Genomic DNA, 19,670 nt, shown 5'->3' with positions numbered 1-19,670 from the left:
GTAAAATAAATCTGTTTCTCAGATAAATACTTTGCATAAGTGTCATGCTTATCATGGCTTTTAAAATTTTGTTTGTAGGCTGTAAGATGAATGGAAAAACGTCTCTCTTCATGTGAAGCCAACACATTTATTCCCAGCTTAGTAGCAAAGTAAAGCTCATGAGCTCTACTTCTTCCATGTTAACAGATGGGACATGGATAAAAAAGATCAAATCAAAATACTCTTCAAATTATGTTTTCCCAGACCATTTTTATGTGAAGGTTAAAATCACTCTGATTTACTTCAGTGTTAATTTATCAGAGGTCTTTGGTTTATTTACCATAAAATCCAGTGTATAACACAAACTTTTACTACTTTTTATTTAGGTATGCATGACTTTGAGTTTTTGCTTATAATCAATGCCAACATTTCCAAATTCATACCTGATATTAACACAGATAATTCTCATTTTTTTACATCAATAAAAACAATGTTTTTATGTTTTTTCTTTACTGGAATCCCGTTATCAAACTTTAATTAATTGACTAGCAACTTTGCATACTGGCTTCCTTGAAACAATCCTGACTACAAATTTAAGATAAAACTTTTTTTTTTTTTTTTTTAGGTAAACACATGAAAATTGGTATCCCTCTACCCATTTATGCTTTTACTATTGGACCCCACAAGTCAACCGTGCAGACAGACCACAGCAAAAAGCCAGCACTTTGCCAGGGTTGTCAAGGGGGAACCCTCTTTAGCTTTTAAGTTGGTCAGTGAAAGATGAACAAACAATGCTTAAGTTTAAGGAAATGTGGATTAAAAAAGTAAACTCTAATTGCGATAGATCTAATTATTCTGCTTTGAACTGCACAAACTTATTCATTTGGCTGGTATGTACTACTACCAGTAATTATCGATCATAAATATTGGCAGAAATGCTGATACAAAAAAAGCTGATAAACTTTTTTATTGCCTGCTGATACTGATATCATGCTGATTAAATTGTGCAACTTTACTTTTTTTCATCCAAAAAGCTGGCTGTGTCCTATAAACAAATGTGACCAATATATCCTTGTAAAGCACCGGGACATGCTGGTATTCATTTCTGCCAGTACAGCTGCAACCATCACATGAAAATATGCCTTTCGTCATCGTGTTGCAAGCGTTCATGTCATAGCTCAAAAACGTGTACAGATACACAATGATGCAGACCAGACTGCTCGTGCCACCTTTTAACATCTTAATCCTGCATTTAAAGAAAACGGCGATACGCTGTTGAGTAAACAAAGCTTTTTTAGTGCAGTTTTGATCAAAAGGACTCCTCACTTAAGGACAATAGGTGACCAGTACAGACCAACAGCAGGCCGAGAGCTTAACTACTGTACCAGTAGCAAGTAGGAGCGCAAAATCCACATGGTGAAAACAAATGATGCTAAAAGAGCAACACAGCTGCACAGGAGCTGCATGTTGTGGACTTTGACTTCAACGGAGATCATCAGGGATAAGATGGTTGTAAGTGTTATACCTTGCAGAAAACCCCCCAAAACAGGCTTCATCTTACTTACCAGTGCAACTAGTATGCTGGATTGTACAGCAGTCATTTGATGCAAATGTCATATCATTTATCATGCTTAACTTCTGATATCTATTTTGTTCTGAAGAAGGAGGCATTTTCCACGTTAATGTACAGTCTGTGATTTAGCTCTGTAATTCCAAGCTTGGAAGCCAGATTTGAGTTTATATGATGTTCATGTCAAATTTCTACAAACCAAAATCTTCCCTTTTTTGTCAACTTCAGTGTTTTGGGCATGGATGGCCAAAGTTGAAACAGGAGATGGTGTTGAAGTCTACTAAATGTTTTAAACCGAAACCTCTGGTGAAGATTTTACCCTTTCTGTGAATTTTCACTTCCCACTGAGTTTTTTGGTTGAAATATTTTTTTTACAGTAGGTCTGATCATCTGACTGCTGCTCATGCTGTCAGCAGTATTGGGCTCCTTTTATTGTCTCAAGAACTCAAAACGGGGCTTGTTTAGTAAAATGTTTCTATGCTTTGTAGAAAATGGTAATAACTATGCAAATATTTGTAGTGCAAGTTTAATTTTTTTCTGTATGGTGGCTGCTACAAAACGTGCTTGCTATCTGTAACACAGCTTTGTACCATCCTGGTTTCTACTGTGAAATAGTCTCAGTGTTGTGCTATAATAACTTCATAGCTGCAGTCTGAATTAATCGCTAAGCTATTACATTGATAAGTGGTGGTGTTCAATGCTTTATTCAGAAACCTGGTGACAGAAATAACTACCCTGACGATTCAGAGTGACAGAGTGCTTCAACATTTTTATAATGCCTTTTACAAAAATGAAAAAGGGAAGCACATGAAACCATATCTAAGTGACAGGAAATGAAACTGTTTTTTAGAGAAATATACAGCTGACACACCATCACCAGTCACCGACAGATTGCACACACACAACACACAGACCCCTCACAGAAATAAAGACAAGAGTCTGTTCTAGTTTATAAAACAGTCAGGTATCTTCTCTAAGATGATTGGATGTGCTGTCGGAGTGCTTGAAGACTTGTCAATTTTTATTACCATTCTCCGTCATTGTTTTCCTGCCCCCATATGTCCAGTTGAATCCAATTTCTGCTCTCATCAGAAGGCAGCAGTAAAGTAAGATGGCACAAACACGAGCGCTGTAATGAGCCCCATGCTTCACTTCTTTTTTCTGAGTGGTGCTGTTGTGGATACACTGCTCTGCCAAGCGCTGCTTTTGTTTCCATGGAAGTGATGAGAACCACAGCTTTGTTTGAAACTGTGTTTGGTAGATCTTGGTGATGGCCTTCACTATTGAACCTTAATCAGTTTATTTGATTCGCTTTTATATGGCATCATGTCTGAGGCACACCCAGTGAAATCATAGGAGGTGTTGCGTCGATGAAAATCAGCACTTGATGCTTTACCAAAGAATTTTTACCACAATATTATGCCAGAACTTTAAATCAATTGTAGCTGCATCACACCTTCCAGCTACATCCTCTAGGGTTGTCATGATACTGGAAATTTAAACTTTGATATTGCACAAGTAAAACTCTTAATGATTTTGTTACCACAGCATCAAATGTAGAAGTCCTAGGCTCTTTTATTAGGTATTTTCTTATTTAAATCAACAATTATTGAAAGCAAACTCCTGCACACTGTCTAAACACCAGAAAGACTTTAAAAATGTCATTTGCTGACTTATGAACTGTTACTGCTCTCTATGTCCTGCAGCAGCTCTGTCTCATAATAATTTCTCCATGCTTTCATTTAAAGAATTGAGACATATAAATATATATATAACAAACTAAAACACGTGGTACCAAAAAAACATTTATCATGACAGTGTTAATACATATACTCTAACTGAACTGCATTGAATTTAAGACCTTAGAAGTCTCACAGTAGGGTTATGTCAGATGCTCTCCAAGAGACTGAGTTGTCAAAATGAAGACCCCCATGTGAGTATCCTCGTGGCTCACTTGGCAGTCGTTCCTGGCAGGAGAGATTTTGCTGTGTATCATCCTTGTCTCTGTCTTTTAGTTACTTCTCAGCAGTTTTGTTTTACTTTTTTTTTCAACGAGGAATTGTGGTCCATGAGACTAAATCCTTTTAGAGAAGTTTGAGTTTAAAACAAAAATGTCGAGTTGCTTTGTTTTACTTTTAATATCTCAGTAATTTTTTTTATTCTTAGTGGTCAAAGTGACTGCCAGATTTCATGACTGTAGTTAAACGTGGTGCAGACATTTAGGCTTGAATTAACTTTTCTTGTAAGGCTTGCCACACACTTGATGATTTTCAAATCTTCAATGGTTTTTAAAACGTGGAGGACCGCAGTAAGCCCACTCAAACTGCACACCTGCTGACCTGCCAGCAACTTCGCGTGATCATGTGACTTCAGAAGAAAAACAAACATGGATGTCTATCGAAACCCTCTGCTTGTTCCTCATAGACTGTAGAAAGAATTGGACAAACCCTGTGCGACGTCAGCCGTCTGCTTACAATAGGCGGACTCAAACAGCTCTTGAAGCCAATCCGTGGAGGCTTCCATATTGAAATTGCGGTCTCAACCGAACTTTGGATCAACCCAACGGCCCGCCCACTAAGCGTGACTTCCTGTCAGCTAGCTAGCTAGCATTCTGGTTGACAGCCTCTGCCTGTCGAGCTATCTGTCAATCAAATGAGACGTGATCAATCAGCGCAGGTTTATCCTAAATATAATCGAAACGATCATGGTACAAAAAATTCACACCCTGTACAGTGAGAGCACAGTAAGACACTAGCTAATGAGACACGTTTGGTTTTTTGAACCAGGCTGTAGACCAGTTTATTTCTAACGTAAAAACAGGTGTTTAACAGGTGTCCAGACTTCCAGTGTTCCTGCAGCCAGCCTCAAGTGGACACTCGCGGTATTGCAATTTTTTTGCACTTCCGCATTGGCTTATTTTTCAGGACCGGGGGTTGCCGCTTGTTGTTCCTCCACAATAAGCTGTCCTGGCATGTGTTACAATTCCAGCAACAAACAAGGAAAAGAATCTGGATGAAATCCTGGCTGGAAGGAACAGTCTTGTTTACTCTTGTGTGCCATGAAAGTATACCTATAATAACACACGGCTGGTGATGCTACCTGATCTGCTCACTCTCATTGGTTTTGTGGAGGCATAGTGACCTCGAGTATTAAATGCGCCTGATATTTACGATTTGTGGTCTGGGAGGCTACAATGTGATTTGGAGCAGTAAAATAATGGTGATGACACACACACTTGTGGATAATTATTACAAATAATCTTTTGCGACAAGCCTTTACTTGGGATAAGCCCCCATGGTCGTCAGGGGAGGCAAATCTGGTCTCAAATCGGGCTTACAATCCTGTAGTGTGTGGCAAGCGTAAGTCAGAGTTTTAGCACCTACAGCACTTTGTTTTAGGACCTGACACATACAATAGTAGGCCAAAGCTTATCAACCTGAGCTTTATTTGTAGAGATATTTTAAAACAATTGCAGACTTAAATACTTCATAAGGATGCTGAGCATCTCAACTTCTGAAGTCCAAATATAATCTTTGTAATCGAGTATTTTCCACTCCAATGGTGTTTAATCTGATGCTCAGAGACTTTTTTAAAAAGTTAACTTTTTTGTTTGTTTATTGACTGTGGATAAAGGAGGAATTAAGGGGAATGAGTGGGTAATGTTCAAGCCACAGTTCAGCCTTGAACATGCGTTGTCAACTTGGAGGGCAAACACAACGTCACTCTAACGTCACAACCACAGATTCTCCAAACTTGAATTTAAGTCAGATTTTTCTGTTTTACATGTATGAGGAGACATTTACACTGTTGTATACATTTAAGGATCTGAAAACAGTAGAAACAACACCTTAGATTGCCAGTTATCTTTTCCATCCACACTCCATTCTCTTGCTTTATTACCTCTGCCAAGGAGGTTATGTGATCGGGTGGGTTGTTTTGTTTGTTTGTTAGTTCATTTGTTAGCAACATAACTCAAAAAGTCATGGATGGATTTTCAGAAAATTTTCAGGAAATGTCAGAAATGGCACAAGGAAGAACTGATTAGATTTTGGGATTGATCCGGATCACCGTCTAGATCCAGGAATTTTTTAAAGGATTCTGTACTATTGGGAGATAGAGCTAATGGCGGAGGTCTGCGCTGTTACCACTTTATACCAGGAGATGGCGGACATGAGTAACTCTTTTTGGAGTTTATAGAGTTTGAAAGATGCACGCCTGGTCGAGGAGACGAGTAGGAGCGTAACAGAGAGAAAGACAGCGAATTGTAGCGAGAATACTCACAATGCTGGGAGGGATAGAGGAATATTCACCCTCTGCCATGACTTCCACACATAGCGAAGCCAATGCTTTGCCTCACTGTGTCTCCACCCCATGGGGGAGGGAGTAATAGGCGAATTCGATTTTGGGAGTGAATGTTTATAAAGGATTCTTCACTATTGGGAGATAGGGCTGATGGTGGAGGTCTGCGCTCTCTGGGTGCTTTTCTAGTTCTACAGTTGTATTTGTTTTGTTTGCTTGGCTGTAATCTAGATTTAAGAGGCAAATCCCTCAAAAGACTTCCCTATTAAAGTCAGGCCCTTAGGTTTCCAGAATTGTTGGTACTTCAGTTCTTTTCGATACTATGTTCTTTTTTTTTTTTTCTTTTAAATCCAATCTGTTGTAGGTTCTCATTCATGCATGTGATGCTTATCCAAATCTTCACACTCTTGAAGATGTATCACCAGGGGAAACAACTTCAAGAACCTCAATCAAATCCAGTTGCCCTTTTGATGAAAAATGTAGATACAATCTGAATTTCTGAATAATTTAGTGATCATTCGTATCAAAAAGCACCAAACCTTTAAAAACAGAACCCAGATCTTCAGTCATGTTTACAACCAAAAGCTGCCCTGGGTGAAACAAAGACAGCACTGTCTTAGGCCATGTTTCCATGAAAAGAATCTACTGAAAACAGAACTGTCTTTTTGATTTACAAAAAAAGCACATCGTTCAGACAACTTTTTAAATAACAACCTCTGTGCACTTGGATTCACAATAACAAGCTGTTTCATACCAGACCAGTAGCTGGTTGTTTGGCTTTGTAAGACCATGTGCACATTGAGTGGTGAGGTACAAATGTACATAACTAGTAGGGGTGGGAATCACTAGTGGCTCCACAATACTATATTATCACGATACTTGGGTCACGATTCGATATTATTACGATTTAAAACATTTTGCAAAACAGTGAGTATTGCGATACCATATATTGCAATCTGTTCTATTTTTCCAGCAGTTTAGGTGATTTAGCATTAATCCTGCCCTCATGTTTGTCATATTTTCGCAGTATTTTGTTTTCATGCAGCACTTCTTGCAAACCTCAGATGTCATATCCATCTCATTCATGCCCTGCTTGCATTCCTAATGTCCTTCCCCTGGTGCTGCCAGTTTGTTGTACGAACTTTCTCCTGCTCTATGACCGTCACCTCTACCGACCTCCCGGGACAAACAGTTGTCCAGGCAATTGATTTTATTTTTCCATTATCATAGACCTCAGTTCATATTAGTAATAAATTTGAAAAAATCGATACTTGGTGGAGGAGACGGTAGAATATATCACCGGACAAAATATCGTGATACCATGCTGTATCGATTTTTTCTCCCACTCCTAATAACTAGCAAGGTGGATGATGAGGCGTGGCTGCTACTTCAACAGACCGTACACTAGAAAGTGAGTAAATCTGAAGAAAATTTTGCCTTTGAATGAGTGTCACAAACAGATCATGTGCATAAAGTTTTCAGTAGGAAATCTGTATCGCCTGTACATGACAACCAAAATGTTGGAGTTCTTAAAAATGTACAGTCTTAATCTGTCTTAAATTTTTCAGTTTTCACGCACCCTAAACGTGTGCTGTGTATTTGGATGAAACTGTTGCGTAAACATGGACTTCGTTGCATGCTGCCATCATATTTATTTTTAGTAGATTGTAGTGAACTTTTAAAACCTGGAATCGTGACAACCCTAGTCCTGCCATGCAGCAGCTCTGATGCATGCTCAGTTGTAACTGTAGCACTTCCTCTTTCATTCTCTGCTGGCTCTGTGCCGATGCCTCACCACACGCACTGCTGTGTAATGTAATGCAACAAAAACAGTGGCAGTTGTCAGGTCTTGGGTATAATTGAATATATGCACATCTGATATGAGTGTGAGAAGACAGGCTCTGTATACTCCTGAAGTTGAAGTTGCTGTGAGCAAGCCCTGCAGGTCTGCAACACAAAGCCTCAGTCAAAAAGAAAAATTAGATCCAGATTCTTAAAGAGCAAAATTTACACTGTAGAAGTAGAGGTATGCCTTACAAGTGACTTGTATGATTGTTTTGTGCACCTGTTGTCCTTGGGCAAACTGTCAGGCATCCCCTCTTGGAGCTCTAAACTTGTCCCATCATGCCTCAGGTTGAGTTAAATAGACTTTGCTTTGTTTTTACCATGTTTCTGATGGAAACCTATTCCTCTTAAACATGCCGGCAGTTCTGCCAGAGGCGAGGAATGACAACTATTCGATGTGTAGATGAGTTATTCACCCTCACTGCTCCACTTGTTAACGCTCCCTGCAAGTGTAAACTTTCCTGCCTTTAATGTACGGAACTTTTTATTGACACTCATGCTTTCACCAGCCGGAGATTATAAATGTCAGTCATGTTAATGTAGAAGGTGAAGTTTACTGAGGCGCTGGTTACGTAATCAATAGCAGAGTACGTTCAAATCCTTGTTAGCATAATGTTGGATGTCAGCCCAGCCTTCAGGCCTCAGGGCTTGACCTCAGTGCTTATGTACTGTTTGCTTTGTAACTCTGGAAAAACAGAGGAGGGCAGCTTAACTCTGCATCAAACATGTTTTGTATTGAAGTCAGGCGCTCAAACGAGTTCTTGGCTTTGACTTGAGATCCAGAGGCTTAAACAAGATCATGTGTGTCAGGAGCGCTGCTTTAACCAGACACAGTCACTGTTGAGCCCCTAAACACTGCTCACTCATGCTCTGGCTTACAACATCTCCTTCCTTTGCCAGCCATTCCTGGAAGTTCTACATGAGGCACCGCATGGTGTCCTTAAATTGTTTTTGCTTGATCAGTATTCCCACTATTTTCCATTTACTGACAAGCTAAGGTAAAGAAATGACCCCAAACATCATGGATTAACGGAATTATCTCATAAGAAAAACTACAATTAGTCATCCACATCTTGAAAATCTATCTCAAACTCAGAAAAATATTCTTCTATTGTTGATGTTTTCCCATCTCTATAGCTACAAACCCATCGCTGTCATGTTGCATGTCCCAGTGACAGTGGGCGTTTGGAGTTTTTCCTCTCATTTTCCTCTTAGTCCAGCTCATTGTTGCCTCCAGTGAAGACGGTTTAGGAGAAACCTCAAGAGAAAATGTTTCATACCCTCTGTTTTAATGGGAATGAGGTAATCCAGAGGCATTTGGACAAGAAACACTTACAGACTTTTACTGTTACACTGGCAGACAGTAACCTGCAACAATTTAGATAACCTAGTAATCCTTTGTTTTATTTAACGGGACATCTTTGTTTTTTGTCTGCCATAAAAGCAATTTGATTAAATCAGACTGCATTCCTGGAAATCATAATGGGTGTTTTTCACTTTTCACATTAGGTTTTTGGCCTGGGTTTTATCCCCAAATGTACTTTTATTCACCAAAACCGCAACTTTGGTCTGTTTCTCCTTAAGATCCAGGGAGCGTCTGTGTGTTGTCAGATTCTAGAAACTCTCCTGTGTGTCTGTGTAACAGCTGCTTTCACAGCGTCTTAACATCAGCACTCATTTTTAATTTCTCCCATATGTCTCATCTCTGTACTGGTTTGACTTTCCAGTTATCATTAGTTGAATCATCTGAACCAGACTGGCTTCACTGGATCTCCTGACATTTGTGTGTGATGTCTTAATTATTTATATACTGTGCTACACTTAAGTCAGTATGCACTCTTGCAAACAGTGGATCATTGTATTATTTTAACTTTATCAAAACGAATCACAGTCGTGCATACTGTCAGTTTACGGTGGCAAAATTTCAACAAAAAACAGAAAGTGAGATTTTTATGTAGGTGTACTAGTTTAACATCAGCACACACCTGTTTCAATCGTCTAATAGACGATTGATGCCTTTTGGGACAGATTCTTCAGTAATTCTGCTGAAGCCAGTGGTTAGCTTTAAACTGAAGCCAGTGGTTAGCTTTAAACTCATCTCTGTTTCAGATTGGGTGTGTGGTGGCTGCGTCATGGCTCGATTGTCATATCAGCGATCACTGTAAGAAGTCACAGCTTTCAGACTACCTGCATGCGTGCAACATCCCACGCACACTTATCCAAAGAGTAGAAACCCCCCCTTAGATTATTTATGTTAATACAAGCCATGCACATCTCTCTGCTAAAATAGACAGGAAAAAGATAAATAAAAGAGCTATATTTACTTTGTTTTAGCAGATGTGCATCTCCACATTGGTAGAATATGTCACAGACAAGATACACAGCAGTTTTTCAGTTTTTCCTTTTAAAGTTTAAACCCGGTTTCTGTGGAGAAAAGCACCATGTTTTTTTCCTTTATTCCTCTATGATTAACATTTTTTACATTTTCATGACATGAAGTACTTGCAGACTTGGGGTCCAATAATCAGTCTGGCCAAATCTCAGCGCAGACATTTGGCATTTTGCCAGTTATCAGTAAAGACATTTTATTTCACCAATCACCAATATGATAAATTTATCACAACATCTGCTACTGCTTTGTCTCTGCTGCATTTGTTTCAACCCCTCCAGCTCATATGTCCCGCCTATCTCTGTCTAATTGGCTAAGACGTCACGTGAGTTCTAGTCAATCAAAACCGCAGCCTGAAGAGCTAAGCTCCATTGTGTCACTCCAATAAGGTAATACTGCTGTTATTTTTGAAGTTGAAAACATTACAATCCTCGAAGGCACCACAATCCTCTGTCCAGTTTCACAGTTATTCCATAGAGAATGCCCCCAATAGTGAACTTTGTTTTGATGCCAACATTAGCCTTTAGTGTAAATCAGTGGGGTTTGAAACAATGTGTTGAGCCCAAGCTAATGTTGTTGCTCAAAGTTACACTAGTGACACTGCAGCAGAGACTTTCTGACTGTAAATGTAACATTACTCCTCTGTTTGCACTTTTCATGATATTTATACTACTGTAGTGATAGAAATAAAAAAATAACTAATTCCATGCTGTAAATCCAGATTCCTGTGTACAGATTCTTTATGTAGAAGTTGTATCTAATTTTGCCAAGAAGATTTAAAATCTTGATGATGATGAAGATATTTTCAACCCCACACATGATGGCAAATAATGATAAACAGTTGTTCCTGTAGTGTAGAGAGCATTGTTATGATCCAAACGCCACACTCTTACACATTTTATTCACAAACGGTCAGAGTCCTGACTCTAAAAACTTAAAATCTCACAAAATATCTCCAGTCAATGTGACTTTAAAGTAAACAAAAATAATAGGAAGAATGGGCAGTATAGGCAGTAGTTTCTGGACTATTATTGAGTGAAAGATCATGAAGTGAAAAGACTATGGGAAAAGTGTTGGAGACAGTGTAAATATGGTCTGTACATGTGACAGCACAGGCTGGTGGAGAGTAAAAACTGATTTTCTGCAGTTGCTGTGCTTCCTTGTCAGTCAGCTCACTTGGCTGTTGTTTCTTTACATGTGACAGTCATCAGAGTGCATCTGTCCAGATGATTTTCATAGCTGTCAAAAACCAGAACTTTGTTCACTTATGATTATCTAGTGGTGTGTACCCCACTTAAGGAGTGATTGTTGTGAACGACCCTCTCTTTCTCTCTGTTTTTTGCTTAAATGTCAACATAATATGGTAACACCATTCCGGTTTATGAAAAAGTTGAAATTTATCATTTCTGTGACAAGTTTCCCTCTCTTTATCTTGAAGTAAAAACCAGAAGAAATTTGGGTAATGTGAATTTAACTTGGAAAAAATAACCAAATATGTGAGGAAGCTAGTTTTGTGCCATGGTTCTGTGTGGTAATAATGTTTTACGGTGACAGGATGGTAGAGCTTGTTTTTGTCTGTGCCGTCTAAAGCTGCTGGTGAAGCAATAAGGGTGTAGCCCAGAAAGTCCATCAGAGTCTGGTCTTTATGGAGTGAGAAATTCCTTTGGGCACAGTCCTAATGAAAACTCAACTAACAGAGGAAAACTATAGGAGGGCCTTTGTGACGCCTCGTCTAAATTAAACACACATTTGGTTACAGGGTGAAGCTGAGGTTTATTACTTCATAACATCTGGTTATGTAACCAGTTGTGGGGGGTCACATAGCGTGGTCTACAGGGGCAAAAAAGAGTCCTGACAGGGGAAAAGAGAATTCTTAATTCTTAATTTCTTTTAAAGGTAATAGGTGTGTTCCTGTCGGTATAATATGATTGACACCGTGTATGTTTAAGCTGACACATGTTTTCTTTGTTCATTGTAGGATGTTTTTGCATGTAGTATGTAAGACGCTGTCATATCTGACAGATCAAAGGAGGGACTATGGGACGGGGCATGTGACTGACAGTGTTTCATAGTTTCAGAGGTATGGGGAACATTCCTGTCCCGGTACAACCCGCCGATAACAATCTGCTGAGAGCTTCCTCTGGCCTAACACATAAATTGGAGGGTGTTGAGAAAAAGAACATTGTGTCCTCCATGGGAGGCCTACCATCTACCTGGTGTCTACCTAAAGGTACCTTGTTACCACAGGGTGGCACTGGTCATCTCTTTACAGCAAGGGATAGCTTTCATTTGCATTTGTTTAAGGTACAAACGCTTAAATCGAGACCAGTGTGAATTATTTCAGGCCAGTATAGCTGTCCATTCAGAATTTATGAGTTGAACAAAGAACCTAACCATCTTCTAAATTTCTAAAACATTGTAATGAACCTTAACAGAAGATTGAGGGGCTTTTGGCCTGTAGATGTTTACCTGTTGGAGTACCAAGCATCAGTGGCCTCTGGTGGACAAACATTTTAATGGTGACAGTCTCTAAAGCACTTTATCTACTATATCTGGACTCCACTTCAGGATATTCACTGTAGGTACCACCAACCTCAAACAACCTTACTTAGCTTTCTAGGTAATGGCACTATCCCTATCTATACTCTGCAGCTCTGCAGGGGGTCATGAGCATGTTTTTACTGTTAGTTTAACGAGAATGAGTCATGCAAAATGCCTTAACACACTAGACTAAGTTGATCAACAAATGTTTATGTATATTGATAAAGCATAATTTATATTTGATATTCATGTTCCCTTCATTTTGACTAAATCAACCAGTCAGCTACTGGAAAAAACAGTTAAATTCAATTAATTTATTCCTTCATTCACTTATTCATTTATGTTTTGCACTCTAAGCCAGGCTCACTGCATTTTTCAAGCAAAATGCAGCCAATAGTTTCTTCAAGACTGCACACCAAGATCTATTTTTCCTCCAGTTCAGTTTTCTAGCTGTAGTAAATTGAAGTCTAGGGATCCACAGATGCATTGGCTTAATATCAGTATCAGTTGATATCAGTTCCACCATTACCAGATAATGAGGCATAATTAGATATCAGTAACTGTTGCTTATTATTTTTATGCTGGTGAGCTCGAGCTTGTATACCTGCAATTGAGCACAAATCTATGAGCCCTCCGTGAAATTTAGTTTTTTCAAGATTCTCCCAAGTTTTTTTAACAGAGCAAAGAATTTTTAACATAGCATTTCTGAGCATAGGAGCTATCTTTTGAAGGCATAAATTATTTTATTGCCCACACTAAAAGAACTTTTTCTAAAAAGGCTAAAATGACCAGGGTCAATATTATAAGCCCCCTTTTAGAATTGACCTTTTTACGGAGTAGTCTCAAAGAAGACCATCACTAGAGCCCTGCACAGGAATGGACTGTGAGGTTCCCCTTTTGCAGAAGAGGCACCTTCAAACCAGACTGAAGTGTGCTAAGGACAACCTGGAGAATGATTATGAATAGTGGAAGCATGTCCTTTGGTCAGATGAAACTAAACTAGAGCTCTTTGGCCAGAGAGACGTCGGTGATGTTTGGAGAAAGAAGGGAGAGGAGTATCACCCAAAGAACACGGTCCCCACAGTGAAACATGGTGGTGGGAGGATCATGCTGTGGGGATGCTTCAGTATGATTTTAAAAGAAAAACCTGAAGCAGTCAGCAACAAAGCTGGGTCTGGGTCGTCGCTTTGTCTTCTAACATGATAACGACCCAAAGCATACATCACTCCTGGTGAAGAACTACCTCCAGAAGCCCAATAATTTTGACCCTGGTAGTTTTTGTTTTTTGTGGAATGATTTTGTTTCTGTGTGCGAAGTAAAATAATTTCAGCATCCAACATAAAACTAGGGTGTTTGAAAAAGCTGTGTTAAAAATGCTTTGCTTTGTTTAACAGCACTATAGAAAAACATTTAAATCAATTAGATTTTTATAGGGGGGCTAATAATTTTGTCCTCATGTGTAACTGTTTATTCATAGCAGTCAAACTCGGAAGTCATAAAATAACATCTGTATTGTTTTTGCCTTCAACTGAGTTTTTTCTTTTTTTTTTAACATTATGTTGTTACCAGGTGCGGTTTTCACAACATACATTACCTCCTTGTGGCAATGTTGCAGTTGCAGCTGTTAACACAAATCCAATCCGCTCTCTAGTATCCTGTGCGTCCTTACAGTTTTGTCCGATCACCTCAACCTACCCATACATTTGTTCCTCATGTCACCTTGAACTGAGTGCCTTAAGCCAGCATAATTTTGTCGACTAAAATATTGGAAGACTAGACTAAGACAAGCTAAAAAACGATTTTTGATGATAAAAAAATCTGATTGAAAACAAGTGCTGCCAGCCTTAAAAAAGCCAGCTGTAGACACAGACCCCAACTCTGCTGCATTATGCATCTGATTCAAATGTTCTTTTATGATAAGGAAAGAAATTTCACTTTCAAGCAACTATATTTATTCAAGTTTATCGCCAAAACCCCAATTTCCTTTTCTTGAAAACATTTGACCCCATCCTGTGACTTTTCTTTTGCTAGATTGTCATTTTACCAACTGGATGTGCCAAAATTAGCTGACAGGCTCAAGTCTGCTGGTATCAACAAGGATTTTAAAGCAGATTTCAACAGTGTGTTGTTTTTATTAAAGGGACACAAAACAAAGTTTATGGTATTTTAGCGCTGCTGCTTCAGGTGGGGCACTGAGCAGCAGCTGACCAGGTGATCTGATCTGTGACACCCTGCGTAATTTCAGATATTGTCCATGCATTTTTCATAAATATCAACAAATTATAATCAGTTGCTGATTAATCAAGCTATTCTGTGTTAGAAATGAGGTAGTTAGCTCTTTTAGTGAAGCTAAGTAGAAGGTTTTTTTTGCGACTGTTCTTGAAAAAGAAAATCAGTCCCTGCAGTGTCAGGGGAAAAGCCTCCAAACATGAAAACTTCAACTAAAAAAAAAAAACGCTGAAAAAGTAAGGTGTTTCAAGCTGCAAGAGACACAAAAAGCCCTTTTAATCCTGGAGGGGGTGATGTATGTTATCGAATAATCCGTGATTTCCCCGTCGCTGTATGTATTAACGTATGTTTGGCCCTAGTAGGCCTCCATACATGCCTCTGAGCACGCAGCACAGTTCGGGCGGAGCAGAGCAGTCAGTCCCTCCGCCTCCTCCCGACGGCTCCTTTGACTTCTCCACCCGCCGGTTCATGTTTCATTATTCCAAATGTGGTCACACTTACCGGACTGAACCGCCTGCGGTCCGCTCTGCTGGTCTCCTTCTTACCGATGTAGCTCCAGCGGCGGTCAGCGCCATGCCGTGCACGTTTTCCTACAAACCTCCGTGCTGCCCCGGGGGCCTGACCCGGCGTGATGCGACCTGCGAGCCGCTGCTGGTCTCCAGCCGGACCCGCTGCAGGTAACGGGAGGCGGGCTCTGTGGTACTGCGTGAATGAAGCGTATTAATTCCTGTTCTTTATAGAAAAAAATCAACTTTCTTTACTGCATGAAACATGTTCCTTATCTTAAAGCCGTCATACTCCCCGGGAAAGATCTTGGATCTTGTCTCGTAAAATGTTCCAAATGATCCTAGATGCAAACTTTTTATCAGTATGTTTTTAATGCAGAACACTAAAGTGAATATTTAAGTCCGATGTGTGACAAAAAAGTATGTGCAGATACTTTTGCAGAGCTCATTTATCCTGTTGCTTTGTCTGCCAAGTGCAGCTGCTTTCTTATTGTGTTGGATCTAAAGGGAAATGAGGTCATCATAGTTGCACAACCACACATGTATGAAGAATCAGTGAGTTTCAGTCCCACTCTTTCATATACATTATCACTCATTGAGCACATAACTGCACCTATGCTGAACCACTTCCACTCAATGTTGCATTTTTTAGCCCTAACTCTTAGCCGCTGCGTTTTCTGCCCAGCTTCTCCCAGTCTCCTGCACACTCCCTGACCTGACCTACATATGAGTTATAATTTTCATGGTATGACCTAGAGTGGCAGCAGGTCATTTTATATGATCTAACTCAGATTCCTTCGGTTGAGGCGATGGCGGCTGCTTTGATTGATTAAGCACATGTGTGTTATCTGCTTGTGCTTAGCTGTAGGGGTTAAATGTATTTTATTACCCTTTATTCTTGCTAACTGCTTGTTTTTCAGGAATGTGTCTGCTGGTTGGTGAAAAGAAAAGAAAGAAAATAGGGAGAGAAAATCGACTCTCCCTGAGAGGTTTTGGATCCAGATACCTACCAGACTGATTTTAACATCTGTGTTTTCTTTTCACAGAGCCTCGGGAACCAATGTTGCTGCCATTGATAACAAAATAGAACAGGCAATGGTGAGTAATCTATTAAGCATTGATCGTACTGAATGCAAAAAACATAAAGTTGGTGTTCAGTTGCATGGAAAGATGTCATCTTCAGGGACCAGGTGTTATACACATAACTATTACTGTATTATGCTCTTTATTTCCAGACATTTTGGTTACTTTTTTTCTTTTGCATCCTTCCTGCATGATGCCTTTTAACATGTCATCATACATACATGTTTCCCCTTGTCTTTGTCAACTAACTGTACATTTATTCAGTGAACTTGTGCTTTTTTAGTTATTTTTTGATACTATACATTTTAAAATAAGACAATCTATTTGCTAAATGTTAAAAAATGAACACAATTTATCATAAAAACAAAACTATTCAGTCAGTATTTAATCTAAAGATGTTGGGAAAGAAAAAAGAGAATCTGATTCAACAGGATAATTAGCAATATTAGTCTTGAATTTACTTTAAGATCAATAAAGTATGTAGTAATATTAATTACACAACATTAGTGCTTTTGATTTTTTTTCTTAAACAAGACTTTCTTGGGGAGTCTGCTTGAAATTTTTAGTCATTAACAACAAGAAAATTTCCAATGTAAGACATCCAGGAATTAGAGTGCATTCAGAAATTATTCAGACCCCCTTTACTTTGAGAGGGACCCAACTGCAGTCAAGATGGCCGACACGGGTGTCGCTATACATCCAATCCAAACTGAAGCATTTCAACAATCCAGAGAAATATGACTTTCTGAATGTACTGTACGTTACCATTGTCATGGTATAAACACAGAACTGATTATGTTAAGTTTTGATGATATCATATCAAAGTTTAAAGTTCTGTTTTTTTGACAACCCTACATGAAATGTGCAGCTAGATAGAATGAGTACATAAACAACTGTAGCCATTTGCTTTGAGTTCACTCCCATGCCCTTGTCTAAACATGATAAATCAACCCCCGTGTGAATCTGCAGCCTTCGGCTGAGCCCGTATACTGGCGTCCCAGTGACACAATTCATGTCACCCTCTTGTCTCCTGCAGGACCTGGTGAAAAGCCATCTGATGTATGCAGTGCGTGAAGAGGTGGAGGTGTTAAAGGAGCAGATCAAGGAGCTGTACGAGAGGAACTCTGTGCTGGAGAGGGAAAACGCCGTGTTGAAATCTCTGGCCAACAGCGAGCAGCTGTCTCAGCTGTCCTCCCAATCAGCCCCCAGCTCTAGCACCACACCACCCCAGCAAGGACTCAGCCAGCCTCCGCCCCAGGCCCAGCCTCCTCTACAAGTCCAGCCCCAGCCTCAGACGCAGCAGTCCCACCCCCAGCTCCAGCACCACCCCAAACCCCAGCAGCTCCAGACTCAGCCTCAGCTCGACCCCAGCCAACAGCAACTGCAACCCAACGTCACCTCCGCTTGAAGTGCATCTGCCTGCTTCTTAGAGGGCAGAAAAAAAGAAGAGCATCTTCTCTGCAACCTATTAAAAAATTAGTGTATGTGAAATAAAAAGAAGAAAAAACTCTTTGTCTTCTTCGCCACCAGCTTGACCACAAAGTACAGCTCGCGCGTGAGTGTGCGTGTGCACGGTGTGTACGCAGGTATGACTGTGAAATGTAAGCGTGTATGCATCTGTACTGTGGGCCTTTCCAGTGTTAATGCAATCATCAGAGAGCGAGTGAGAAAGACTTGGATGGAGGAGAAGTGTGTGGAGATTGGACTGTGTCAGGAGGTTGTTCATCTTGGCTGTTATCCCAGTACGGGTGCCTGCTGGGTCCTAGCTCGTGGACGGGACGTCTCCTCTTGGACCCATGCCACGACGCTGACCTGCTCAAAGCGAGAGTGTGGAAAGGGAGGGGGTTCGCCTCACATAAGGGACAAACAGGAGTGATTGTCTAAACAGAGAGTGATTATTTTTTTAACGTAAGATAAATGAGGGGGCAAAAGGGTATTTTTAGCCTTGCTGTTTCATGTTGTATAGAAAGAAGTGGGAGAGAGTGAATCTGATTTTTCGGAGCGCCACACCCGCTGCCGTTACTTTTTACATCAAGTCCAACTCTTGCATCAGTCTTTTGAGTTCTACTGTTAAGTGTTTTATTTATTACAGGGCTGCTATTTTCACACATGAACAGTCTCATGTCACCTGTTTAACAGTAGCCCGGCGACTAGTTCCTTATTTTCTATTAGTGTTTCAACATTTTGGCCATTCTTCCCTGAGGCAACGCTTTAGATTGAATTGTTTAAAAAGTAGGCAAAGAAACAAAAGCTGAATTCTGACAGATGTTTAACACTAACTCAAATTCTTCTCTCCAATTGCCAATTCTTACCGAAAGTCAAGATCAGCATGAATGTATATTATTGTTTTGTAAAAGTATTAAGAGCCTTGGTGGGTGACTCCACCTGTTGACAACAAATCTTAACGTGTGCCTGCAGATGGCATCTGGTGAAGGTTCAAGTGAATTAGTGTTGCCATACCCCCCTCCTTCTTGTTTTTTTTTCCTCCATTGTTTTCCTGAGGGGGCTGGGGGGGAAAGCTGTGAAATCATTCAACCTACTTTGTAACCAAAGATGCAAAGCTGTGTAAATTTGATTATTTTTAAATGCACACCTTTTTTTTCTGGTTGTTTTGTTACTTCCTCCTTCACAGAATATTTTGTTGCTGTTCAGCATGTTTTGCATGATCTGTAATCTTCAAACCACTTTCTTACCTCATTTTTATTCAGCACTCTTATTGTAAGATAGTCTGTGAACAGTGTAAATGGGCGAGGGGGGATGGGACAATGCAGAGCAGAGTGGGCGGAGAGAAAATTACCTAGTGTTACTGACACTAGTCACAGAAAAATGAAGTGAGCCATGTTTTGTTCATTTAAATGGTGTTTGAATTTCATATGCCAATAGTTTTGTTACATTGCAAATTTTAATGTATTTAAATAAAAGCAATATTCAGATTCCAAGAGATGCCTGATACTTTCTGACAGACATTAAGAAACCATTTTATTTCCCTTTTCTGAGTCTTGTGGGCATATAAAATGTTTTACTTGTGCTTGAAAACCCCCCTGAAATGCAGCAACTTCCTAAAAATTGCTATTGCATAAATTAAACATGTATATTTTCCAAGATTCAAAACCCAAGGGATACCATACAGGCACAAAGATGCCATAAAAATCCCACAAGTTATGGAATTGTACAGGTGACCATGTGACTTCACAACAAAGAAAGTTTCTTGCCAGCCCCCAGAAAAATA

General features: G+C 39.7%; 1 protein-coding gene across 2 annotated transcripts in view; it reads left to right on the top strand.

Moving 5' to 3' along the window:
* Positions 1-19,380, top strand: part of LOC121520433 (TSC22 domain family protein 2-like) — a 37,285-nt gene extending 17,905 nt beyond the window's left edge. For both annotated transcript variants that reach the window (XM_041803878.1, XM_041803877.1), the window contains 2 exons: positions 16,405-16,456; positions 17,478-19,380. In XM_041803878.1, coding sequence (XP_041659812.1) covers positions 16,405-16,456; positions 17,478-17,849 — 424 coding nt within the window. In that variant the 3' untranslated portion in view covers positions 17,850-19,380. The remainder of the gene's footprint in view (positions 1-16,404; positions 16,457-17,477) is intronic.
* The last annotated feature ends 290 nt before the right edge of the window (positions 19,381-19,670 follow it).

The sequence above is a fragment of the Cheilinus undulatus genome, linkage group 13 (genome assembly GCF_018320785.1).
Source record: "Cheilinus undulatus linkage group 13, ASM1832078v1, whole genome shotgun sequence".
In the NCBI taxonomy this organism is placed as follows: Eukaryota; Metazoa; Chordata; class Actinopteri; order Labriformes; family Labridae; genus Cheilinus; species Cheilinus undulatus.
The sequence above is the reverse complement of the archived record's forward strand: the minus strand, read 5'-3'. Positions and strand labels throughout refer to the sequence as shown.